Source organism: Oryzias latipes, chromosome 12 (assembly GCF_053564925.1).
Source record: "Oryzias latipes strain Hd-rR chromosome 12, Olatipes_Hd-rR_3.1".
Classification (NCBI taxonomy): Eukaryota; Metazoa; Chordata; class Actinopteri; order Beloniformes; family Adrianichthyidae; genus Oryzias; species Oryzias latipes.
Genome location: NC_136248.1, coordinates 16687389 through 16715066, shown reverse-complemented (window position 1 = coordinate 16715066; position 27678 = coordinate 16687389). Strand labels below are relative to the sequence as shown.

Genomic DNA, 27678 nt, shown 5'->3' with positions numbered 1-27678 from the left:
TCAAGTACAAAATTAAATAACCAAAACAAAATTATTTGACTTTAAGCTATTCCTCTTTCTTATTAGAAAACATTAAAGGGACAATATTTAATCATTACAATACATCAACGCAAAAGCAATGTAATGAAATATCTAAAGATGCATTTTATGGTATATGATTGAAACCAAAAAAACAGCTTTTTGCAAACTGTCAGCCATTTTTAAAAGTATGCTGGAAACTGGAATAAATTACAACGAGATACAAATGTCTCTTTGCTTTTAATAATAAAACATTATGTCATCTGTTGAATATCTTGGCTTTAATCTTAGATTATTGTATCTTTTTTGGTACATTTTTACAATATTTTATTCAATGTCTTAATACAGAAGCATTGTGTTTAATTAACATTTTACTGACAAACATTAACAATTTAATTCCTTCTTTAACTCTTTTAGGTTTTTAATGATTCATTCGATACTTGGTATCTGTTTTGTTATCTATGGTTGACTCTAATGTATGCTGGTCACCTTGGTTATAAAAAAAAGCTCTTAAAATAAAACAGATACAGCAGAATTAGTAAATAAATCAGCAAATGTCAGGGCTGGACATAGATGATGTTCAAGTGCTTTGATTTTTTTCAGGCATCAACTCGAATTCTGTTTCTTTCAGCTAGAAAAAATGTTCATCAGTCCTCTTGTCAGCGTCAAGAAAATGTTGTGGTAAACAACGCACACTAGTGGACATCCTCTGCAACTGCAAACACTCGATCAAGGATCAAATAAAAACACACACATTATAGAAAAGGCAGTCATGTTTTTTATTCATCTGAAGACCAAGGTACAGAATGAGAAGAATGATCAATGTCTACATCTCATTTTGTCGTGAAGAACCTCTCATGCATTGACGATACAGTGTTTTGGCATGCATTGTGACAGATCCTGCACATTTTTTTAGATGCAAAAATCAATGAAATGAAGGCAGGAATACTAATAAAAACTGTTACAGTACAAATTTTTACAATTTTTTTTTTGCTTCAACTATAATCTTTTAATAAAACCAGATGATGCTTCAGTAGATTTTTCATCTATAATTTATTTCTCTGCCTCTTATCTAAAAAGCAGCTCTCAACAGGCCAGAGAGTCAATGTGTCCTTCAAAGTCTGTAAAGTTTTATTGTACATGAAAAAAGAGGTGAGGCAGTGTCACTTAGCACTCTGAATAATTTAACTATTAAACATTATCATTCTACATTTTTCATGTCTCTTTTTCCATTAAAAAAAGCATTAGGTGAACACAGCCTCTGAGTGTTCTCACTGTACAATCAGACAGGAAGTACCATGGCACCTCAAAGACGCATCATGTGCATAGTATGAGTCGTAGAAACAGACATACAGCAGGTGTAACATGCAAACACAGAAAGAAGTACAAAAACACAGAGTCCCTTTAAGATACAGTCAGCACAGAAGTGGACAAATAGTTTTCAAAAGAAAAATGTTCAAAACAGTGTGAACTACAGACACGGCCCGTAACTTTATTTACACCAACAGCTTTCAAAATAAAATACAACAAAAGGGGGAGCATAGAGAAATAAAAGAAGGTGACTATTTGCAATGTAAATAAAAAAAAATTAAAAGGTCCTCCTAAAGGATCTTTTTTTTTGTCGCCTAGCTTAAATCTTTAACAACATGACTATTTTTTGTGGATCTGTCATGCATAGATTAGCATAATAAATAAGGGAATGTGCACTGTTTTCCCTTTCTCTGTTTTGAGTCAGTGCACATCTTTTCTCCCCCAAGGTTTACAATTAAAACTCTTTGTGTTCTAAAATATTAATTTTTTGAGAATTGATATAAACCTGACATGACAAATTATTAGGTAAAAAAAAGTAAAAGTATTCTACTTTGAAAAGTTCAACCAAATATGAGATGCAGCTGAACTGGTTCTCAGTAGAATGACAATAATGCATGTGTCTAAAAAGAAATAAATTGTGAAATAAAAACTTTTAAGAAATAATTTACAGTTTTTGTTTTTACACTAATACTTTTTCTCGTTATGTGCAATAGTTAATCAGTACATTTAATACTCAGTTAGCTGCAGCCCGACGGTTTCAAGTGATATCAAACACCTAAAAAGTCATCATAAATCTATTAAAAAATATTAAAAGCTGTTTTTCTCTACCATCTTGATGAAATAATTGTAAATGTGATTGTTCACAAAACACTACATCAAATATTTTAAAGCTTTCTATGGATTGTGGGACCCTAAAGAAAAAGGTCAAATTGTGGATCTTTATAAATAGCTTATGTAGTATTTGCATCGAGAAAATAAATGCATGCATTCAATATGGAGTAAACAGTTTTTCTCTTCCCTTTTTTCCTTCATTTTGACTTAAACAGTCCGAATAGATATATTTTACAAAACATGGACTCTGAAGGATGTTCAGCCTGTGGATCTTTAGGAAATCTTCTCTTCTAAAGAGTGTTGCTACGGTGATGGCAAAGATCCCTACACTTAAGCCATCAACGCCTCCCTGTTCCCAAGCCCTGTGTACCTGAAGGTACTGTCAAGTAGAGACAAAGAAACACGAGAAGATGAACTACACTTCCACCTGAAACTGTACAGTTAGAGCCTGAGACGAAGCATGCTGGGACCACAGCTGCATGCAGGATAACAAGTTTGAAGTGAGTCAAAAACCAAAAGGTATGGGGATCAAACCCCTTGAAGGTCCCTGTGGGATAGTCCCACGTTTCACCGCTGATGCACAGCTCTTTCACAAGTGGATGACAAAGTGCCTTAGATGAGGAATTCAATTTATGTTCCCACCTTCCACAAAACAAAAAGTCTGTAGATTGCCAGTTCACAAGAGTGTAAAGGGGAGTTGTGTTGTCGCAGGCAAGACGATGCCACTGTGCATATTATCAGGAGAGAGCCTCATCCTCTCCCACGTAGGGCAGGCTCACGCTCCTCACACCCTCACCACTCACTGGGTTCCTGAGAAGACACACACATGAGGCTGCACTCAGAAGTTCATCTATACAGGCACAAGATGGACAAGAAATTACATTTGCGCTGAACAATTTCCCATTTCCACGTCGATTATTACCGACATCTGTAGCTTGTCAGATGCAATAAATGGATGGAAAATAAAATGCCCCATCACAATAATGACGCACAACGGCTGATCTTGCGCACTTAGAAGATGTGGCAAATGGAAGAATTCGGAGTGAACGCATCTTTAGACAGCAAGAAGACTTGCTGGAAAACGAGGACGAGTGGCTTATGAGCCGGTTCCGACTTCCTCACGTGCCTTTTTGGCATTAGTAATGCCCACACTGTGCCCTCCAAACAACACTTTTCTCCTCTTTTCCACCTCGCCAACGATAACTTCTACTTCACATTGAGTGAAGTTACGTTTTTTTCATTTCCTCTCTGTGTTTGCCATGATCTCGCAATCAATGAATATTCATTTGTGGGCGTTTCACAGACTATTTATGGGCAACTATGGGCGTTTCATGAAGCCGCAAAAGCTGCACTGCATTTAGAATTGGTTGTGATTTATTAAGGGAAAGATGCGTAGGATGTGCGTGCACACGGTTTTATAAATGCGAATATTTCTGTGCGTACGCACGTCCTATGTTTCATCCGTACGCCACTTCTGACGCAAATCCTACGCAAAGTTTTATAAATGAGGCCCCTGAACTCTGAGGAACCGTTTTTACGTTTCTGTTTTAACACAAGAGCAATGTATGTGGTGAGAGAACTGAACAGAACCAAAATAGAAAGAATTTGGGTAGCAGGTGCAGAGGTGATGGATGATGAAGAGAGAAGAAAAATTAGGAGGAAAAAAATAAAAGTAAAATTGATACTGATTCTTTCCCCCCATTAAAATAAAGTTTGAGCAGTTCAAGAAAACAGGCAGCTTACAGGCCTGAACTCACAAGACACGCTGCACTGCTGTGGCGTCCGTGTTTTGTCATTACACGCCTCAGAGAATGAAGCTGGAGTATTTAAACTATGCGTGTTTGAGAGACTGCTTTTAACGAAAAGTCTGTGTTCAAAACTCTCGCGTACACGTGTCACTGCGGACAAAACGTATGGGTAGCGTCCTGTTCAAAGCATAAAAGTGCCAACTGTTTGAATATTGATCATAAAGGAGAAATGAACAATTGCAGTTTGTGCCCGGATGGAATTATACAACACCAAGTCTTTCGTATTTCAAAATAAAATAAAAAAAGGCCTGTAGCAAGATCGAGAAATTTACGAGATCTGCACCGCTCCGACATTTCCCACTGAACCTCGTCCAACTGTGAGTTCATGCGATAGTACCGAGTAGCGACGGTCCGGTGTGAACAGCGCGTACAAAAACCCATGTTCTTGAATGTGTCTCACATTCCCAGAGTGACTGTAGCTTCAGGGAGCATTAAACCCCAGTTTTTTGGCTAAAAAAATGACTCGTTCAAGAAGTATTTCTGTCTCCTACATCTTTTGTATTTGTGAATGCAACTGCCTGTATCACATTTGAGATGTGGGAGGGATGGAGTTACCCATTGTTAGATTGAAAGACTGATACCAATATGCACTTCACAAAGTGTTCCCCTCAAGTCTCCAAGATCAGCATAAACAGTTAAATGATGCATCAATAGTTTCCTTTTCTTCAAAAATGTCACTGGAAGATTTGGTAAATGTGTTAAAGGGAAACGATTTTTAAGCTGGAAGCAGTAGATCCAGAGGACAGACTGTTGAAAATAAAGAAGAACAGTTAGATTAATGAACTCCAGGAGAAGGAAAATTATGATTCATGGTTTAACTTAAACTACATTTGTGCAGTTTGTGGCCAGCATTTATGCATCAGCAAAAATGAACATGCAGCATTATCTGGATGAGTTTGTACGGCTCTAAACACTCGCGTTGACAGTTTAAATGAACCCGTACAAACTAAAGTAAACCTCCATGAGTCTACAAACACAATCCTTGTGGTTGTAACTGGCTGCTGCTCATGTCAGGCCAGCCGTCCAAAACTTTAAACAGGCTAAAACTGTGGTTCACCTTATTTGGGTATGTTGAATGCAGCAGGATAGGAAGGAAGGGGGGAACAAAATAATCTGCTAACAGCCTTCATTGATCCTTCATTAGACTTAGAGTGGGAAACCGAATGTTTATGGGGAAGAAAAAACCTCCAAACAGCTCCCAGGAAATAAACGACTGTTATGTTCACAGCCTCCGGATATCGATGCAGAGGTCTCAGTGTCTGTAAACAATCCTTACGTGGGAGTTTGTGCTGGAGCACACAAACTGCTGCGCTCCTCCTTCCGGCCCCAGTCGAAGGGGTTCCCAAAGGAGCGCTTCCTAAGCATGGTTCTGACCAGGATCTGCAAGGAGATGCCAAAAACAAAACAGCACAAGTATTTAAGAAAAAGATTTTACAAATATACTGAATTAGGAACGTTTGGTATATATGTTGATATCAATATTAACTTCATGTAATAAAAAAGCGGAGCGAAGTGGGTGGAGTCTACCTGAATCTTTCTGTATACCTGTACTGTTTATTAAAAATATTGTTTCTATTTTATAATTTAAAAGTCATGTGTAGATTAAATATATCTCTATCTTCAATGTTTCGCTTACTCGGTATTTTCCATTTTTTAGGACTTTATTTTAAGTAGTACCTCGTGTTCTCACCACACATATGTAAACACTGGGCGGATACGCTCTGATGTCGCCCTTTGGACCCTGAACACGGAACAAACGCTGACCAGAGTTTACGTCGTCCAATCCGGTACTGTTCTAAAAATAACAATTGGGCGGGGCAAAGTCAAGTTTGAATCTTTATCAGGTTCACTCACCTGCCAATCAGCTCTAATGAAATCAAAACAACAGTTTAGACTGTAAATGTGCTCGTCATGGGGACTTATTGACTTGGGAATCACTCCCTTCTGCATTTTTTGCTGGAACTGCAACATCCCTAGTTTGCGTCCAATTCTGGAACAGAAGGTGAGGGTTTGGTTATCACGTTACGTTAACTATGCAGCTGCATGGTGACGACAGCCCATCATCTATTTATAGCTGTGTTACAGAACTTTATTGTCCAGCATGCAATGACACTGATGCCCATTCAGGCTTCTTAGGCGGAGAAAATGCATTCTCTGAACCAGGAGGAGGGAAAGAAAATAACTAAAATAAAAAGTGATTCAAAGTGTGCTGTGATAGACTGAAGCCCCGCCTTTCTCTCTGAAAAAACTGTTTCCTGTACTGAAAAGGTCAACGGTTCCCAAATCAAAATACAGACCCTGGAAGATTGTTCTAATGGACCCCATAATCCATACGTTGCTTGTAAAAGTCTTTAAGACAGGAGGAGAGTGAAGAACCTACCACTGTTGCCAGGCTTGGAATGTGTTTAACAGAATTCTCCACCTCCTCTTCAGTGACTTCAATAAGCGTACAGCAGTTGTCGTCCTCAGGAGGGAGAGGCTCGGCACCGTGCCTCGTCACCCATGAGTGCACCTACACACAACAGACAGATGATGCTGGGGCCGTTTCCTTACAGCAGATCTGTAGGGGGATTGTTTTATGCATGGCATCGTGGCGCACTTCCTCATAAACCTAGAGCTCAGTATTAACCTATGGAGTCCCATCTTCAGCACTGAACCCGATGAAGAAGAGGCTCACAGGATCACATGATGCAGCTTACTATATAACACTTCAACCATTAAGAATTCCAATAAACACAGGCAGAAGCAAGGAAAAGTTGAAAAGAGAAAAATAAATAGGTCAAACATTACAACACTAGAAAACTAAACCAAATGTCTTCTGATTTATTTTGTGAATATCGAGCATATTCTGGATGGGATTATCTGACATTTAATATTTTTAGGCAGCAGAAATATTTTCATAAACCTTTATCTTTTTATTTTTTTATAAGAGTTTTATTTAAAATAACAATCACTGGCGGATGACAAAAAGATGCACAATTTTACAATTTTACAAAAGAAACTCTTGACCAGATAGACAACTCTTTTGTTGGACCATAATGTTACAACATACTTTTACTTAAATATTCTTAATCAAGAAAAACTGTGAGTTTTCAAGTGGATCTGTTAGCTTGTTAGTTTGCTATTAATGTCCAGTTTTAATAAAATTTAAAAATACAGTTTAAAGCTGAGTATGACTTCCAAAATAGTGGAACTCAATTTCAATTTGACAAAGGATTGGATTTTACTCAAAAACTTTTATTTTTTTAATTAACCTTAAAAATATCCAGTTTCAAGTGGAACAGGTAGGGTTTTATTCCATTTGATCTTACTTCTATTCAAAACCAATTGCATTGGGTATTGAAAAACATTTTTAGTTCTATGAATTCAACAAAGTTGAGCTTTCATCAATCCCACTGGGAACTTCTTAAAATCTAACAAAATCTATAAAATAGAAAAAATTACTTTAAAGAAAGACAGATGAATAGATTTTTCTTTGTTTTTTACAGCAGACAAATTCAGTTGATGGAGAGTCATCAAACTGCAAGAAAGGAAGTTGCTTGTTGTTCCTGCAAATGAGATACTTCAACTCCTAAATATGAACTTAATCCAGCTAAAATAGGCACATATATAGGGCAGTAGCCCAGTTATTCTTTTACCATGTTTATTTTTGGCTTAGTGTCAGAACATTGGCATTCACATGCAGCCAATGTTCTCAACACTTCTACAGGTCTTGCTCACCTTTATCTGTGGCACCGTTATTCTGGTCTCTGGATTCTTTTCCAGCATTTTGAACAATAAATCTTTGAGATCATCTGATATGTCTGCACTGTTGACACACAAAGAAACACAACCCAGCAACATATTAAACCGCATTTCAACATTAGTCATTGCAATTATACACATTTCCTCAAATTATGGCCAAACGAGGCCAAAACTACCCGACAAAGAGAGCTCACCGTTCAGGAATCCCTACAGGCTGCGTCTTGATTTTCTGATGAAGACTGAGAATACGCTCATCCATAAATGGACACTGTGAATAAAAATGACGCATGGACTGTGATAAACAACAGTGTGATCCCACTTAATCAACTGTACTTACGCAGCTGATCTTACACACTTACCACTCCAAAGACAAAGCAATAGAGAGTTACTCCCATGGCCCACACATCCAAAGCCTTAAAAACAGAGTTAAAAATGGTTTAACTAACTTGATCTAACATTTAATTTGATGCAAAAACAATAAAGTGTGTAGATATTATGGACTTCTAAAATGTTAAAAAGTGAAGATACTAAAAAACAAACATTGCTTCATCCTGACACTTAACAGCAGATGGCGCCAAAGAGCTTCTTCACCTTCCCAGAGAAATTCTTTCTGGTTTCAGAAAGTGCTTCAGGGGCGAGGAATGCGGGCGTTCCCACCGTGCTGGTCAACAGAGCGTCCGATCCCTCAAACTGGTTACTGACTCCAAAATCTGCAATCTTGATGTGACCGTCTTCCCCCACCAGTAAGTTAGAAGGTTTCACGTCTCGGTGGATGATCTTCTGATAATGTACTGTTGAAAAACAGAATTACACTAAGATCCCGTTTGAGGAACTCTGCTCAGAAAAGCATTGGGGTAATTATTCATGTTTTGCACACACACACCAGATGAAAGCTGTGAAAACAGCTCTCAAAATAGCATTTTCACACTCACGAGTTTTTGAATTTCTATTTGTGAATAAATCCTTTGTTGCAGTCATGAAGAAGGATGTTTGGATCGAAAGGAGATGAATAAACAACAATATTTCCGATCATCAGAAAGATTACACCTTCAGTCCACGCAAATGGTGACGTTAAGTAAAAATAAAGTGCAATGTGCTTGGCAGTAAAAGCTGTGTTTTATCTCCTCTTCACCAACATTTACAGTTAGTTTTGACTTAGAACGAGCATATTTCTTTTTTGGAGCACAACCATTCTAATGAGTCCAGACTATTTATGTGTCCTCGTTGCTGAGCCTCATAACCGCTCTCCGAAACAACACTTGAGTGCAAGCTCTGCTTCTGAGCTGAAGCACATTGGGAGCCACAGGGAGGATGGGAAATGAGCCTGGTGGGAGAGTCAAGTGGCTCAGATGGAGCACTGGCATAAAGGCAAACAGAAATTACATGACAGAAGAGATCTCGATAATACACTTACAGCTCATTGTTTGCTCTGTAATCAAATTCTCACTGGGAGAAAACTGTTTTTATATTATAACAGTAACAAAACTTGTTCTCATTTTCTGGCTTCCTTTATTTTTACATGAATTTGTATTACGTTTATCTTGTTTGTTAGATTTTATTTGATATATTTTTTAAATGCAGATATCTGATAGATGTGCCATAATCCTATTCTTTTGCTCTTTGCTTCAGTTTTGTCATTAAATAGACTAAAATACCCTATATTTTTTTTAAAAAAAGGTTTAAAATTGATCAAAAGTTTGTTAAAAAAAACCAAGAAAGTTAACAGTCACAATGTGATAATGATTACAAATGAACTTTGAGCTCCCAGTACAAAAAGCCAATTGGTTATTATTGGAGGAAAACTGAACAAAGTGACAATAATGGTAACTTGGGCCTCACATCCCAGGATATGTAGCTTCTATTTACCCCTAGCAACCACATGCGATTCTCTAACTAAAAAAAAAGTCATTCTGGAAGCTCTGTGGATCATTTTAACTGTAAAAAACAGCTGTTTTATAACAATATGGACAGTCAAAAGTAGAAACCTATAGTTGTTGTTTTTGCCATGTGGCTGTAAATACAGTCATGGCTGTATTACAGTTTACAGTTTTGATCACATTGTTTATTATCTTTTTATATAAAATGTTATTATGATTGGTCGATTCAATTATATAATCTAGGATCTTTATAGTCACATTCACTTGCTGGTATGGCCTTATAAGTGGCCCTTGATTAGGTTACTACGGTGGGAAAAAGCATCTGGCATTCACCAATTCTGCAGCTTTGTTCCATTTAAATGATAAGAGAGGTCTGACGTGATAATCATAGGATTACAGGTTTGGAGATACCCACTGTAAAACATGGGAGAGGAAGCATCATGCTTTGGTGTTGCTTTTCTGCGAAGGAGAAAGATCGACTGTTCCATATTAATAAAAGAATGAATGGAGAAAATTGGAGCAAAAACCTCCTTCCATCAGTGAAAGCATAGAGTTTGAAATGTCAATGGATATTCCAGCAGGACAATGAGCGCCAAACGGGTTGCCGGACAATGATGGAGTGGCTACATAAAAAGTATTTCACGCTTCTGGAGAGGTCTAGTCAGTCCCTGGACTTCATTCTAATAGAGAATCTGTGGAGGGAGTGGAAAGTCGGTGTTGCCCAGCAACATTGCTGCTCTTGAGAAGATCTGCACGGAAGAATGGGCCTAAATAGAAGCTACAGTTCAGAACAACAGGAAACTTTTTACCTTTGTCCTTACCAAACAGTTACATTACAATATATTGAGGTGAACCTTTGTTAAAGATCATAATCTTACTTTCCATACAAAAAAATACAGTTGAAGTGTTTCTATGTACAGGCCAAAACTTAACGGTCTTGTTAAAAAGATAGTTACCATTTTCTTAAAATCACATCCACTTCTGCATCATGACTTCTGTTTGCTGCTACAGGTTTATTATTTTGCGGGCTCATTGTATGTGTGTAACTACCACACCACACCCGTTTATAAATGTAAAAAATACTGGGAACTGTTTTTTCACAGCTCTTTTCACAAACAGCGGAAATGTGACTCAGATGATTTAAAAATCCACCAGTATAGATCTGTTAGGGATTCATCAAAAGGATGAATCACACATTTAAACCACTTTTAATCAACAGACTGGGCGCAAAAAGGGTCATAATGGACTCACAATACTCGATTCCTCTCAGCAAATCCTGGAAGTAAAAACGGGCCTGGTCTTCACCGAACGGTTTATCGGTGGGCACCTCCATTACAGCCCTGGAGAAACATCAGTTAGCAATCATAACTACCAAGAGGGAGTATTATTGCAGTTTTACCATTTCTTCAACAGGATAGGCTGTGCTCACCCTTTTTTCACCAACTCAAACACTGACAAAAACACAGAAGAAATGAATGTTAGTTAGAGGTTGCACTGGTTTCTCAAAAGCAGTCTTTGAAAAAGATTTGTCTAGTTTGAAGTACAGAGAGTCCAGCCAAAGCATACCCATGTACAGATGGTCTTCACTGGGGTCATCCAAAACCTGGCACAGAGTCACAGAGGGAGAGAGAATACTCAATAACATCTACCCAGAATCCTGTTCAATCCTGTTCATTCCTCCAGAGGAATATGTTATTCTGATGATATATAAATAGAGCATGGCTGCATTGATTAAATGTAAGTTTTCACTTTAGCTTTTTAACATACAGGACAAAAATGGTAGCTTTTAACATGGTTAAATGACTCACCTCAACGAGTTTAACAACATTAGGATGGTCCAGTTTTTTGAGAATGGCTATCTCCTGATAAACCCGCTCGAGCGGGCCTTTGGGCTGAGTCGGACCCTCAGGGAGGGCTCGGGCGCCGCGAGGAGCTGGTCTTCCTGAAAAACGTCACAACAAGATGACAGGTGGGGAGGAGCGTGACCTTCAGCATGTGTGCATAGTGTCTCAGGAGCGTTTAATGCATCTGCCCCTTTACTTACGTGGGAACCCTGCCTGCCTCATCAGCTTCTTCTTCGACAACACTTTCATCGCCTGCAAAGAAAAGGGGAAAATGAGTGAGCCAGGAAAAAGAAAATTAACAAAACTGACTTTCAAAACGTCACAGTTCAGTTTCCATTAAAATGTTGGTTTCATGAGCCTCAGGCTGTGGACAAACTGCAAAATGTTTCCACCAATTTTTCCCATCATTCCCTGTTGGACAAAGTTGCACCCATCAGCTCTAGTTTGGAAGATTTGACCCAAAAGTATAATCAACACACCTGGAAATATGTGACCAGAATTTAGGTTAAATAACAGAGGAAATCTTAAAACAATCATTGGTGAACAGAAAGGCAAACAGGCAAATCTTTAGTCTTTCAAAAATACCTAAAGGCTGTAAAAGTGGGTCTCCAGCTTTTGGGATTTAAAGCTCTGATTAAAAAGCTGAACGGTTATTAAGTCTGCACTCTCAGCAGAAACAATACCGGTAGCTAACATCAGTTGGTAAATAATCAAACCCGCATGGAAATCCACTCAATTAGTCAAAGTTCTTCTTCTTCATCTCCCTCAACAATCACGAAAGCCGCATGATAGATTTTAATAGGGCTGCGTGTCGCGTTAAGTGAGGAGTTTTATAATTGCTAGCAAAAAGACACTTTGTATGCTTTATCGAGATTTTTCATTTTAAGAAGTTGATTTATTTGAATAGTCGAAAAAAAAAATCCACAAAACATAGACCTACTCTGATAAAAAACTATGTTTTTGGTGTTTTTCTTATTTCCCAGGAGAATCAGTTAAAAAGTTGTCAAAATATTATTTAATTTAAACGGATGTATAAAGCCAAACAAATTAGTTTTTACAAACTTGACTGTTGAATGGAATGTTTGGAATGCATGTATTAAATGAATGGAATGTGTTTACTGTGTATTTGAACTGTATATTGTGAAATCCGAGCACAGGTGATGGATGCAATGTTTAAAAGGGAGCAGATAATTATAAGAATTGTATTTTTCAATTCTGCTCCCTTCTAATCATGAAAATGTTCAACATGTGAGACAAACATGTAAACATTTGGACATCAATTTTCATGAAAGGAACAAATAAACTTTCATTTCTAAGCATTTCTTTCTTTAAGTTGTTGTGAATCAGGAGCAGAAGCTGCGATGGGCGGACCAAAGTCTCCCAACTCCACTCCATTCTCTCTTGTAGACAAATAGATCCATGAACGTCTTGGTTTTCCTTTTCTGGGCTTGAATCTGGCTCAGAACTGTACGGCTGGATGGCTCCAATATTGCTCACTACTTTTGTTGCACCTGTAATATTAGGCTGGGAGTGTGAGGGGCTGTAAGCTAGCAGGAGAACATGTAAACAGAGTTCTCAGCAATGGGAAAAGCAAAAGGGGCGGGGTTACACCACACTAACGGTCCCACCCACAACTGTAAGGCAAATTTCTAGTAAACTACTGCAGTTTATTAGGACCTCTGATCTGAAGAAAGTCGGAGTGGGTCTTTAAAGCATTAGTTAGCGATGTTGGAGTGTAATAGCTGAAGTAAACCTGAGACAGAACAAACCTTTACAGATGCGTTTAATCTGGTGCGTGTGGGGAAAGAAACTCACATAATATGTGTTGTCATCCTCATTGTAAGCCAGCTTCACAACACCATAGGAGCCCTGAGAAGAGAAAGGAAACAACAAAGACCGGCAACTGAGACTGACGAGGATAAAAAAGCAGCAAACCCACTTTAGACAAATCAAAATCCGGAATGATGAGCAATGTGAGTGGGATGAAGGTTCACAATGAAAAGAGAACAATTACTAAAGCAAGAAATGAGAAATTTGAATTTGTTCTGTTTCAACTATTCAGTTTGTGCTTTTTTTGCCCATATGCAGGACATTTGAGCGAAAAAGTAGGGCCCAATCATTGTGCGCAGACAAAGTCATCTAAAAAAAACCAAACAGAAGGATAGAGGGCAGGATTAGTCCCTGCTGGGGGAGCAGACTGCAGCAGAGAGCTCATCCTGCAGTTTGAGAGATGATCTCACTACAGGAAGCTCTCCCACGTTCCTAAAAGCCTTGAACTGTCCGGACGGGGCTCAGAAGGGGCTCAGAAGTGCACACGTTACTGTCACTAACCCTCCCATCCTGCCTTAGTGAACCATCAATATACAGAAAGGTACAAAACACCCCCCCCCCCTCACACACACACACACGTGTATCAACCATGCCCGAACACGATCCTTAGAGAGCGCTATTTATACCAGCCTCTCATCCATCTTCCAACTCTCCCATGGCCTGGTGGGCTAGAGTTTTGGAAACGAGGACGGCCGGGAGAGAGGATATGAGAGGCTGCTACTGCTCGTCCTTGATGGCGTGCGTCAGTTGACAGACACGAAAGTAGGCGGAGAGGTGAAGGCAATGCGATGAAAGGGAACATTACCTTTCCAATCTCATCTTTCAGCTTGTACTGGTTGAGTTGAACGCAATCCTAGGAGAAAAAGTGGAGAGAAAAAAATAAAAAGTAGCAGTTGATTTTCAGAGACTGAACTGCATCAACAGTTGCGAACAGCCATTTTTATCTACTTTAAAGAGACCTTCTACGTTTGCACTACTTATAATTTCCTTTTGGAAGCCACCATCAGTGTGTGAATCTGTGTGTGACTGTAAAGCGCTTTGGGCCTTTGAAGAAGGTAGAAAAGCGCTATATAAGTATACACCATTTACCATTTAAAGGAGTTTGTGGCTTTCTATTCAGGGAGTACGTGTCAATTATTTTAGATCATCCATCACAACAGAATGCAGAATTCACAGTTAATGATTACAAGGTGTTCAAATATATATTCCAAAATCAAAAAAATCTTTTGCCTACAGAGAGAAACTGTCTACTTCAGTGAATACCTGGGCTCAGAGCTACACTCTGAAACCATTCTGACTAAGAAACCTTAACTTAAAATCCACTAAGTGTGGTCTGTGGCAGTGGGCTGCTGTTGTTTGAAGACATAAGCATCTTTTCCTACTTCAGGTTATGTTTGGCCCTAAAATCCACTAACAAATGGTAATAAATAGCATCTCACAGCCTCTGTCATTTTTTCTTCATCTATTTGCAGATGCACACAACCGCTAAGGTTTATAGAAATGCAGTATAAACTTACAAATATTCATCAAAATGCTTTTAGTTTGGAAATGCATTACTTAATTGGGATTTTCTGTAGCATATGACACATTTTTAAGTAACTACATCTCTATCTCTACAAATCGTAGACAATAAAAATCAATCTTCATTTGGTGAATGCAGGAAAAACATGAAAGGATTCAACAGCGAAATAATCTTCAATTTCATTGTAAAGGACGTAAAGTAAGGAATGAAACATTTTCATGTTGCTCATACTTGAAGATCTGTGATAGAGACGCTGTGGGACTCTACAGTGGGCCGTCGGGGCAACCGGGGAGACGAATGCGGTGATGTGATGGGGGAGTAAGGTAACGATGGGTAGATGTAACGCCCGTTGAGTCCGGGGGAGCTGCAAGGGGACGTTGCAGTTTGTGAGCGCTCCTGCAGCGAAAGCTTCCGGTCAGAAAGGCTTAATCGGCCCCTTTGTTCTTGGCTCTGGGGCAGTAGGGCCTTGGGCCGACCCACTGTGTGGGACAGCAGGTCGCAGGATGGAGCCTGGACAGCTGCGGAGGACGAAGTTGGCTCAGGAGGAGCCGAGCTGTCCATTTGTTCCATCTGAGAAAACACATTGGAAGGATTTTCACTCCTCAACTGTAGGAAAATTTATTCTTTATCAGTCCTCAACCAAACATTTAGACATTTCAATCAGCTGGGTGTGAAATATTGAACTTCCTGTGTAATTTTAGGCTGATGTATGAATTTTGGTATCAGAGAAATTGGATCAAATAGAAAAAAATCCAGCTTTTTGTCCTAAATCAAAGACAATGTTATTATTAAGTAGCATCAGCTGATTGACACGTTTTTCCTATTCGTAGCAGATATAAAGACATATTTTAATAGAAAAATAACTGCCCCCCCCCCCCCCAATAAAAATGAAAGAATTTGTTTTGGATTATTCTTGGCAATAGATCTTACAGCATTATAACTTGTCTAATTGTGTCACATTTGTAAGGAACATGCAATTGGCAATTTAGTGACTTATTTATTCAACAAAACCCTATAACTATGAAGAACATGCAGCACCATACCATAATACTACCTCTACCTAAAAATGATAACCTGTTAAGTCTGTGAAAAGGTCACAGCGAGGTCAAAGCGGGAAAAGAAAAACAGGTTTTCCAAAACGAGAGGAAATATAATCAAGAAGCATTGCTACCAAAAAAAAAAAATCTACAAAATAAAAGTTTCCTTCTTATTATGAAAATTTTAATTTATTTTTATGATGCCATATTTCATTTGCAATTGTAGCTTAAGCTTAAACCACAGGCTAGAAAAAAAAAGATACTACTAACGATGAACAGATTTCTTTATTTTGTAATAAATAAGGGGTTTCCCTTGTTGATTTATCAAACACTAATGTTGCTGTGCTGACATTTTCTAAAAATGTCTTTTTCTTAAAGTTTTACAGGACACCAGTTGGGTTGGATTTCAAATTTAATCTAAACCTCAATTTTTGGTGTTTTTTCTGTGATTTTGTGACAGATTTGCTGCTTTGATCCCGATCATTGTTCTGTGACCCATTTCAACCGAGATCTGGGTGCAGCACAGATGGCCACAAATATGTCTCTGCAACATTCTTGTCGACAGAGAAGCAATTGACGCAGTTGGTGCAGAAGTCACCAAATATTGGATTGTTCACCCTCTAGTGGGGAACATGTGCCGGGTTAAAGCCATCGTGAGACAGGCTAGCTTGACCTTTCTATGGGTGGGATGCTGCCATGGTAAATGACCTCTAAGGCTCTTTTCTGCAGTCATTTTAAAAACTATATTTTTTGGTTCAGATGCAGTTTGGGGGGTTTTTATGTTTAAATTACTTTACTTTTTTTAAAGACACCGGGAATATTTTCCCAAATAAACCAGACCATTGCTTTTTCCTTTACTGTCATTGACTTTAATAGTCTAGATGCTATATGAACCCTTATTGTACTTGAAAGGAGCTATCATGCTGTTTGCCGTTCTCTGAGCCTTTGACATTTTCATTTTAGGGGGGAAATTTGCAAGGGGTGGAAACACTGCAATTGTATTAAATAGGATCCTAAATTATTTAGATTTTTTAATCTAATCTAAGACCCCCACTGATGTCTTTCCCTCACATTAATGTGTATGAACATGGAGGAAGAAATACCTAAAAGTTATTTAAGGTTATAATAGTCAGATGATTTTTAACATGTCGTAGTCTAAATAACAGAAAATTCAGAGAGGGTGCAATATTTTACTGATTCATTTATTTCTAATTATATTTTTGCATTTAGAGATGTATAAAAACTGGTCTCATGTTGGACTGAGTATCAAATTAGATATTTTTAAGCACAAACCACATTACTAAATAGTAATGAATAATTCAATTTCAATCAATACGAAATTTCTATCTGTATTGTAATCAATTTATGGCCTGTAAAGGGAGACATAAACATAAACCCTATGATGTAATCCTGCTTATACTTGATAAAAGCTGTATCCACTGATGTGCTGTTTTTTAAACTTGTTTCTCTGTATTTTACTTTGAGTTAAATCTTTAAAAATAAGAAATATAAAGACTTTGAATAAAAAAAACTTGTGTGTCTGACATGATGTGTTATGCAGTCTTGCATAAATATATTTTTTATAATTATATATTGAAAAAAAGTTCAGAGAATGTGTATTATTGTAAATATTATCCATTATTTTAAGGTAAAGCAAGAACCTTGTCTTATTCAGGATCAAGAAAACATTTGATTTATTTATCTTAGTTTTTTTTAATCGTTTTCATGCTACCTCCTCTTCTTCAGGCTCCCCCAGTGGCTCAGTAGGTTCATACTCCGTGACCACGATGAGAGACTCCATGGGGTCTGGGGATGGCGTCTCAGAGTGGATGTTTGGAGCAGGACAGCTGCACAGCAGATCGGGCAGAGCTTGAGACGGCTGCACTGAGGGTGCATGATTTCCACACGGTGCTGGGGCCTCAGCAGAGGGCCACGGGGTCACATGGCAAGGAAACATGGTGGCTCTTCCCACAGAACCACTCCTCCATCAGATGGAAACCTGGACAGAAGGGTTCCTAAGAGAACACAGAGAATTTCAGAATCAAACTTTACATGCAAGAAAAACCCAGCGTTCTTATGAAATCTAACACATCTGCCATTGTTTCAAACCTAAAAACTATGTGGTGGCTCTTTTTTGCAAAGAATTTAGCACTTCCTCCACACTGAGATACCAAACTGAAGAAAAGTGAGAGGTAGACAATGGTCACTTAAGAGAGAAAAAAATTAGGTGATTTTCAAAGCTGCTATGTACAAACCACAAAACATGCATCCCTTCTATTGTATTCCTCCACCGTATTTGTCAGCCAGATATACTGCAAATAGTCCCACTTAAAAAGAAGAGAAAAGTCTGTATTGTTCATCATAGGTACACTTCAACTGAGCGAGTCAGAAAGTCCAAAAACTGTCCAGAAATTCATATAGTAGGATTTTTAAAGAATATATTTGAATAATCGAGCAGAAAATAACTATTTAGCACCAAAAAAAGCAAGAATTCTGTCTCTCACATACCTGTTTTTTTCTATCAGAAGGTCTCCACTTGTTACCTAAATTAACCCTTAAACTGTCAGACTATAACCTCTTCACCATGACCAGCACCAAAAAGCTCTCTAAGGACACCGGGGACAAGATTGTTTACCTGGACAAGACAGGGATGAGCCCATCTACAAAAAACAAGCAGCTTGGTGAGAAGAGACCAACTGTTGAAACAATTATTAAAAACGGAGGAAACACAAGATTACTGACAATCTCCCACCACCTCAGGTTCCATGAAAGATCTCACCTGGTAGAGTACAAAGGATCCTAAGAAACAGCCCAAATTTCCATGGGCAAACTGGACAATGACCTGAGGACAGCTGGGACCACCGCAACAAAGGTTACTATAGTAACACACTACATTATCATGGTTTCAAACCCTACAGTGCTTCAAAGCTCCCGCTTCTTAAGCCAGTACACGTCCAGACTCGTCTACAGTCTGTCAGAGACCATCTGAATGATCCAGAGGAGGACTGGGAGAAGGTGATCAGATGAAACCAAAATAGAACTCTCTGCTACCCACCATTCTTTCAGGGAGAAAAATGTCTCCCAGAACACCACACACACTGCGAAGCATGGGGGTGGAAACATCATGCAACGGGAAGGAGAAGAATCGGATGACTGGTTTGTATTAGGGAAAGGATGAATGGAGCCACTGTGAAGATTACAAAAGTTAACACAAATAAGACTTCTTCACGCCTACCGTCAGTGAGAACATTGAAGATAAACATGACTGGATCTTTCATCATCACTATACCAAAAACATCACACGGCCAACAAATTGCTTAGGTCAAAAATATTTCAAGGTTCTGGAGCGGTCTAATCATTTTCTGGACATGAGTCCAAGAGAATCTGTGGAGGGAGGGAGCAGAAAATCGGTGTTGCCCAGCAACATCAGAAGATCTTGAAAGATATTTTGGAGAAATGGACCAAAATAGCAGCTGGAGTTTGTGCCAGCCTGGTAAAGACCTATAGGAAACATTTAACCTCTGTCATTGTTAACCAGGTAAACTTTTGGTTTTGACCAAATAACAGTTTAACTGTATCAATGATAAACATTACAAACCTCTATCTGTTTTGCCAACGTGTTATTAAAATGTAAAATCCTGGTTCTTCATAACAGAGAGTCCAATAGGAATTTCAATGACATTTAAAAATAAAATAAAACTGTATTTAGTTTAGGTGTTTACAGATACAACTAAAACATTTGTACAAGAAAAAAATTATATATTTAAAAAATGTAATTTAAGCCAATTAGTGAAGATGTTTGTATAATTGTAAATACCTTTATGGTAAATTCCAGCTTTACTCCTTGTCTAAACTTTTATGGTTTTAAATGCTTTTAAAAAATCTTATTTTGATAAAGCATTGGTTGTTAGGGGAACGTTTGCATTGCTCCTTAAAAAGAAGTTTTATTAAAGTTAAATACTACCAACCAGCAGGTGAGAAAAATGTTCATTTTTTGTCATCAGCAGCAATTTTGTTTGTTTGTTTGTTGTTGGGTTATTTTAAATCTAGTTTTGCACTAAAATTTCTTATCTTAAAAGAGCTTTTTTAGCTTTATTGCTATTTTAGCTGCACCTTTTTTAAATCTGAGTTGACCTAATTACATAATATTATCCTGAAAAAAAAGGGTTTCCCTCTTTAAAAGAATAATTCTATAAACTATAAGAATTTTAAAAGGAATTTACTTCCAGCTTTTTCTTCCTTTTTAAATCATATTTCTTTCATTTTACACCTTATGAGTTACCCCGGCGATGCCAGAAATAATTAGCAGATGGATTTGCTGTGAAAATGAGGAACATTTCCCAAAGCCACAAATGCCCCAATTCTCCCACTATCTCTCATTGCATGAAAAGAAGGGGTAAAATGTAGGGCCAAAGGGTGCCAGTAAGTCAAAGATTTGTTGTTAATTTATTAATTTTTTTTAAAATAAATATAAATAAATAAAAACAATGAAAGTAAGTCATCTACATACTGTTTGCTTGTTACATATAGCAGATTCAAAGGCACAGAATTGCTTACCTCTACCTTACCTCTTATCTAAACTTCCTAAATAAACACAAGTGTACCAGTTTTGATGTAGCATCATGAAGAAAGACGGCCAAGTCTGTTACTGCAAAGTCCCGTTATGCTTCTGATATAACAAAAATCACATGATCCAACCTTTGTTAAGTCTGGACTGACAGGAAGGATATATTAGAGCCTGTGGGGGCCAATACACGGAAATAATAGCAACAATGACTCAGTCCTACAGACATACCAATACAATGCCATCTGGAACAGAGGAGGATCCCTGGTTTCATTCAAAGATCAACGGGGCAAATGCGTCTGCAGAGCTGAGTGAGCGATAAGCTCCTGGTAGTGCAGGGATGGATGTCACTGTCATCCTTCATCTCCTGACTTAATTGAGGCATTAACACACACACACAAGGCGGATAGAAAAACATCCATTCTTTCACCTCCAGATCAGCCAGAACAATAAAGATACATACATTTATGTCACTAATGAATTGTTTGCTTTCAAACAAGAACATGTTTTTTTTTTTCAGAACTTAACTTGTTTATATATATATAAGTACAGGATCTGTTTTTGAATCAATATATATATAATGCAGAGTGATTACTAGAATCGAATAACTTAAAATAAAATAAAAAACGATGTATTTTATGTTCATGTTGAGCACATTGCTGCTTGCAGTTTATCCACTTCTGCTCGTCCAATCCTCATGCATTACAACTGAGATGGACACAGATGATTGTGGTCAGCTCCCTAGACATCCTGGAGCTTCCAGCACTTTATAACTCCCTCCAAAAAAACAACAACTGGAAAGCAGTGTCATCCTAATATAGGAGTGCTACATCCTGTTACACAGAATCATGCTGATTTCATTACTGCAGAACTTTCAAACATGCATGTGCAGTGCTGCACATTGAGGATGTTTAAGAACTGTCCACGCGGGTGAGGAACCCCTTTTAAAAAAGCAGTTTATTGAACACGTATCGGTTGTTTTGAAGCACCACCATTATTTCTTCATGTAGAATCCGCTTCAGGATTGTGTCATGCAGCAATACACACTTTCATTTACATCAGAAATTGCATTTTCTGATTTGGTTATAAGTAAGATGAAAAAAAAAGAACTCTGTATTGCCCATATTATGAATATCCATGACTGATCTACAGTGAGATTTAGTCTGACAAAATCATGTTTGTCCAAATTTAGCCTAACCGGCTTACTGTAAAATCTAAAATAAACGATTGATGTAACGCAAATACAAACAAATCTTTACCCTACAAAAAACTCCCACTTAAAAAGATGAGAAAGGTCTGTAAAAAATTCACACTTATTTTCCCACAGCTCCCTTTAAACCTTTACACAGTTTTTTCCAAAAGAAGACTAAAAGAACACTGCAGTAATAAGGCTGTAATTCTGAGAGCACATGTGGGTTTAGGAAGCAAAGCTCTCACACTGCAAAAGGAGGAGAAGAACACTAATCTTAAGAAGAAAATCCCCAGAAAGTAGTAAAATTATCTATCCATGCACCAAGGAAGTTTTACTTAACAATATATCAAATATACAACAGAATTTAGAAACAATGAATTCCCCACAAGCATTGAAAAAGGCTGTTTGATGGAATTACTTCAACTTGAATCGTAAACAACCCGATAATGTTTTTTATTGCTAGATAAGCACATGGTTTAGGTTTTTTTTTAAAGGTTTTTATTAACCTAATTGTAGTTAAAAAAAACTAGAGTAAAAGTGGAAATGGCTCATTTTAAAACAAAATATGAACAAAGTGCGAATACCATCTTGGAACAACAAGTTGGCCAATCTTAATAAATCCTCATAAAATGTTTAAGTAGCACTTATATTTAGAAATCAACATTTTGGTTTCCAAAATAATGGCAGTAATTGCCAGTCTCACTTTTCAACATTTATTGAGCTTTAAAATAACATCGATTACAGTGCTGCCTTTCACCTCAGCAAATGGAGTTGGAGCAAACGGTTGGGAGTCATTTCAATAATATTTTTATTTTTTCTGCTCGTGTGCTAATTTTGAGAAAAACTTGGAAAAGTGTAGAGCAAAGAGAAGTTATATATATATATATATTATATATATAAGTGATACTCGTATAAGGTTTTGTTTAACCCTAATTAAAAAGCTTTAGACCTTTTCAAAAATATATTTGAGGAAACTATAACTTTTTTAAATCTCTTCAGTGTAAGTTTCAAGACATGTTTACCTAAACAGGTTTTTCTCCACAAACATGTTTTGAGATTCAATGTATTGGATTTTCACATTAATTAAATAAAAAATAATAGAAACAGGAAAGATTATTCTATTTTAGCTTACAGTTTGGTTTTTTTTTTCACTACAGAATTGTGTAATTGTGGATAAATATTAAACTTTAAATCCACCAAAATATTGTTTTGTACTAAAAAGTCCTAATAAATAACTGTTGACTTTAACGAGTTTTACTTAGCTATAATAGTAGCAATGTTTACATCTTTACTTAATGACACCTCAAACAGGAAATTTATATTTAGGTTACCTGTTAAAAATCATATTTTATTATTTATATATGTATTTTCTCTGTCAGAAAGTAAACAGAGTGTTGTTGTTTTGGGGAACTAGTAAGCTAACTGTCGCAGACTTTAAGTGGAGCAGCTGCGCTAGCATTAGCACCTGCTTCATGATCTGTCAAAATACAGATGTTGGACACGTCAAGGGAGACGGCGCGACTCTGACGTTTACCACAAAACATTGACACTTAAAAAAAACATAGCAACAAAATAAAAGGTTTGTTTTAAATCTTACCTTGAAGTGGAATTTCTGTCCCGTAAGCCGGAATATTGAAACGCCTTTTTTCCTCAGCTAAGGTTTAGCTTCTGCGAGCTAGCTAGCTGTTGAGGAGGCGTAGCAGATGTTATGATGGATGAAGCGAGCTGAAGCGCTCAGGTCCTGAGCTCCAGGGAAGGCGACAGTGTTTTCAGATTTAGCCGAATATCCACTGAAAATCCACTAAGGCTTTCGAAATCGCCTTTTCACCCTTTCGTTTATCTCGCCACTTCCATAAAATTCACTTCATGGTTTTTCTACTAATACTTTGGTAGCCGGAACACTCCCCCTTGTGTTGTCAAGTAAAACAGACATTTCCTATTTTATCTGCATTTTATCTAAAAAATTTTTGCTGGCGTTAATAGAATTCCAGGAAATGGAGAATTAAAAAAAACGTATGGATACTGATTGAATTAAAAATATTTTGGGGCTATATTTGTGATATTATGAAGGGGGGTTGGGGGTCAAGTTTATGAAGCTTTTTATTTTAGTTATTGTTTAGGGATACATTTTTAAAGGCAAAGATTTTTTTAGGGTTCTGAACCTTACACAGGGAAAAAACTGCTATAAAGAGCATCTTTCTAATCTTTTTAAAATCGTTTTAATGCAAAAGTTAAAAAAAGTTATTTGACATTTGCAAAGCCAAATATTTTTACCTCCGTTATTCATATATTTGAGCTTTTGCAGTTATTTCTAAAATGCAAACAGCAAGCTAGTTTTTTTTTTTCAAACTACCAAATTTACTTTACTTTTAAAAGTTTAAAAACTAATTCTGCTCAAGAAATCTAACTTGCACCTTGAACGGAAAAATGTACTGCTTTTAAATAAAAAAGAAATTAGATAGTCAGCATGTCAAACAAGTACAGGAATAATAAAAACAAGACAAAAGGGATATTAATTTAAGACATTTTGAAACATCTTTTATTTTTGTTTAAAAAAAAAAGAAAAATTCAAGAACTAACTTGCAAAGACAAGATTGCAAATAACAGACAAGTCATTCAAGTAAACGACATGAGAAAAAATAAAAACATTGAAAAGGAAAAGCTATCGTCTCTTCTGGAAAATGTTGCCTCTTCCCATTCCACCACGACCTCTGCCTCTTGCAGCCACTGCAAAGGGAGACAACAAATTCAGAAATAATTCAGTAAAAAAAAAAAAAAAACAGCATTCAGGAAGCAGGGTGTACCAAGAATAAGGAAAAGTGGACACACCATTTATCAGCATTGGTTAGGAACCACTCACCTTGTGCTTTCAGAATGGCCGCTTTGCCTCTTCCTGCTCCAGAACCCTGGTTCTTGTTCTTCATACTCTTTAACATTGGAGCGTTCTTTAACATGTCTGGTAAGATCAGAAAGCGGATCTTGCTGCCACGAATGTACACTTGTTCCAGCTGGGCAACCCGCCCGTCACGATAGGTTACTGTGATGTTGGACATCTGTTGGGACATAGAAATAAATGGTTCCGGTCTTAGATTCGTAAAATGGCTTGATACACGTTTACAGTGTTCAATGGAATGCAGGTTAACATTTTAAGTTATCTGTTAAACTTGGCAATGCAGTTCTCTATTTGAAAACACATTTGTAGATACTTCATTTAATCCCTTAAAATAATTTCTAACAACCTTTTTGATTTGTCATTTGATTAATAAGAAATCTACAATTATTAACAGAATATACGTTTTAGAATATTTAGCGTTTTGTTAAAGCCTTCACACTTATCTTTAGAGTACTTTTAAGACACACTGAGCTTTATCCACCAAAATTTCTGCTTTTAAATGAAATAAACAGATTTGGAGTCTATTAAACTTTTACTGCACTAATGAAGCTTGAAAAGACTATCAGCATTGACAGGATGTTTGGGAAATATATTTAGTTACAGTACTCAATACTTTAAGAAAAATGGCTTTAAATATTTCAAGGACAAATGTGCATATATGACCAGATAACTATACAGATTTTTTTAGGGGGGGGGGGTGAATTGGGTCAGTTAATAGAAAGAACACAACTTAAATTTACAAAATAAAATAAAATTGTTATTCCAGATTTGTTTGTTACAGATGTGCAACCAAAACTAGAGACCCAAAAAAAACAACAAAAAAACAAAGGTCATAAAGGCAACCTGTCCCAAAACTTTAAAATAATCCAACATAATTTCCTTTTTCCACACAGGGCCGTTTGGTTTCTTAGTGCTGTGTTTCTATTTACTTCCAACGGTAATGATAAATCATTTATGGTTTTTGTTTTTCCCTACAGGTCACTGACCTGATGCATATTAGTAAAAGGGAGTATGTTTTGTTGACTGTAAAAGCACCATTGATCTCATTGAGTAATTAAGTCACTACATCAATCAATCATACGTTACACACGTGTGGTTGGCTGAGATTTTGAGGGACAAAGAAACCGGGAGAGATTTTTCTTCGAAGAGGAGTAACCGATTTGTCTTTCGCTACAAACATGTTGAACAACTGTTTTTTAAAAAAAAAAAAGAAAGAAAGAAAGTATAACATGAGTTTGTCTCACCGCAATTGTTTTACTAAAATACTACATTCTCAACAAACCTACTCAAATAGTTCTACATCACCTGCTTGTTATAATTGGTAGATTCTAGACTTATTCCTGTGAAAGCAAAAAAAACAAATGTGCAAGTCTAAATAAGAGTTGGTGCAATAAACTGCATTAAAATACCTTTGGCATTTTTGTTTCCAAAAAGTATGTGAAATAAAAGGGGGGGGGGGCAGCCAACAATAAAATGTCCATTAAAAAAACATTCTTGTGTTCTTTACACATTTAAAATGTTCTTCTCAAGTGTGGTACAGTGAGTTGAACTCTAAATAGAAATTTACGGCATGCTTTTTTTTTTTGGGGGGGGGACGTTACTCCATACAAACCTGGCAGTTCATGTTGTCTTCAGCCTCGATCAGTTTGCCCCTGTAAACCTCTCCAGTGTTGGTTTCACAGGTCACAATGTGTCCCTCTGCTTCATGCAGGACCTTGATTGGTACGCCAATGGACATTTTGGAAACGGTCTTTCTAGGCTATTAAATTAAAAAAAAAGACAAAACATACGGTAAAGGGCACTGAAACATACAGTATTATCACAAAACCTGACGTACGGTATTGTCTTTGTTTACAGAAGGCTACTGAAAGTCTACAACATGCAATTCATTCATCCAATTTTATGATTATTATGTTTGCATGTGTCTGGCTTGGAAGTAATATTTACTGTTAGAACATACTTAAGACTTGTTTTGTGCTGTAAATAAGGTAATTTACACCCACAAAAAAAAACGTACAAAAAAGGCACTTAAGTATAACAATGTTTCCATTATCATTAGCTAAGCTACCTCGTTAGTGATTTATTTCTTGTACTGTTTATCAAGACGGTATTATTTCTACGTAGAGAAATCAAGTGCTGCAGAAAACTCTTCAGTTTTGGATTACACAGTTTAATCAGGTAAATGTTCGGGATTACTTTTAAAACGTAGTAACGCTAATGGCTAGCTTAGCTAGCCACGTTAGCTAACTAGCCACCAACTACTGGCCTCAAGCGAAACAAAACATTAATTAAAAACTGTGGGAAGTAAACCACCACAATATATTTAACGTTAATGCTTCACACCCAACATTGTTGGGACTCAAACGTGCAAATTATTTTAGACACAAGCTAAATATCAGGCATGGATGGAGCGATGGACATATTCGAAACTTAGCAAATGGGAGGCAATGTAGACAAAAAGCGATAATTCTGAATCACATTCACAGCTAAATACCAACCACAATATAATACTTGCTAGCTTTAGTAGCTAGGGTTTAAAGTCTTACTTCAACTCCCTTTGAATTCTTGAATTGTTGTTCTTTTTAGCGGCTCAGCAACGTGGGCTAGTCGTTGAGCTTGGCGTTTGAGCCTTTTTTCCGCTTACCCACAATGCACCAACAAAGCGTTTGTTTCCTGTGGCGCTTTTCGCCGTGCATTATGGGACATGTAGTTGATTCTGATTACCTAAACCAGGTGTGTTAGGTCAAACAGAATGTAGACTCACTTGAGTCAGCCAGTTACCAGAAAGATGGTTAAGGAGAAACAACAACAACAATAATAATAATAAGTGTTATTATTTTTTGTACTATTATTATTCTTTTTTAGTAGTATTGGAAGTAGTAGTAATAGTAAATAAAAACTAATTTTCATCAAAAGGCCTCAGAGAGGTCCAGGAATACCAATCATTATAGGACATTGGACTTTCAAACAAAAATAGAAATCATGAAACGTTAACAGATTAAAAATGTACACAATAAAAAATGACTTGTTTATTTGTCCTGAATTAGATTAACATGAATTTAATTTGATGATTACTCATTGGAAAAAATCAACTATAATGGAACACTGGATAGATATTTGTAAAAATATTTTATTGATTCCTTGCAGTGGTGCATGTTTTTTTTCCATAATCCTCCTCACTATGTTTTTTCTCTTTTCCTTATTTGT

General features: G+C 37.1%; 2 protein-coding genes across 2 annotated transcripts; both read right to left on the bottom strand.

Moving 5' to 3' along the window:
* Positions 1-773: 773 nt before the first annotated feature.
* camkk2 (calcium/calmodulin-dependent protein kinase kinase 2) lies at positions 774-23496 on the bottom strand. The gene is made up of 17 exons (XM_004074971.5): positions 23176-23496; positions 17555-17837; positions 15017-15355; positions 14069-14116; positions 13249-13302; positions 11634-11685; positions 11398-11531; positions 11156-11192; positions 11019-11040; positions 10841-10929; positions 8304-8503; positions 8072-8125; positions 7907-7980; positions 7689-7776; positions 6349-6480; positions 5245-5348; positions 774-2970 (listed from the first exon to the last, which is right to left on the bottom strand). Exons 2-17 carry the CDS (start codon positions 17777-17779, stop codon positions 2898-2900), a joined length of 1725 nt encoding a protein of 574 aa, XP_004075019.1. The 5' UTR covers positions 17780-17837; positions 23176-23496; the 3' UTR covers positions 774-2897.
* Positions 23497-24090: 594 nt separating this feature from the next.
* snrpd3l (small nuclear ribonucleoprotein D3 polypeptide, like) lies at positions 24091-27180 on the bottom strand. The gene is made up of 4 exons (XM_023960650.2): positions 27018-27180; positions 26084-26230; positions 24439-24631; positions 24091-24305 (listed from the first exon to the last, which is right to left on the bottom strand). The coding sequence occupies exons 2-4, from the start codon at positions 26207-26209 to the stop codon at positions 24241-24243; spliced, it is 384 nt and encodes a 127-aa protein (XP_023816418.1). The 5' UTR covers positions 26210-26230; positions 27018-27180; the 3' UTR covers positions 24091-24240.
* Positions 27181-27678: the final 498 nt, after the last annotated feature.

What these genes read in the sequence shown, in the direction of transcription:
- camkk2 (XM_004074971.5), bottom strand. Translation starts at nt 17,779, where the DNA reads ATGTTTCCTTGCCATGTGACCCCGTGGCCCTCTGCTGAGGCCCCAGCA. An exon ending in GGGAGCCTGAAGAAGAGGAG is followed by an intron (nt 15,356 to 17,554) that starts GTAGCATGAAAA and finishes GTGTTTTCTCAG; the next exon opens with ATGGAACAAATGGACAGCTC. An exon ending in ATTGCTTTGTCTTTGGAGTG is followed by an intron (nt 7,981 to 8,071) that starts GTAAGTGTGTAA and finishes TTTTATTCACAG; the next exon opens with TGTCCATTTATGGATGAGCG.
- snrpd3l (XM_023960650.2), bottom strand. Translation starts at nt 26,209, where the DNA reads ATGTCCATTGGCGTACCAATCAAGGTCCTGCATGAAGCAGAGGGACAC. An exon ending in AAGACAACATGAACTGCCAG is followed by an intron (nt 24,632 to 26,083) that starts GTTTGTATGGAG and finishes ATGTCCCAACAG; the next exon opens with ATGTCCAACATCACAGTAAC. An exon ending in GGCCATTCTGAAAGCACAAG is followed by an intron (nt 24,306 to 24,438) that starts GTGAGTGGTTCC and finishes CTCCCTTTGCAG; the next exon opens with TGGCTGCAAGAGGCAGAGGT.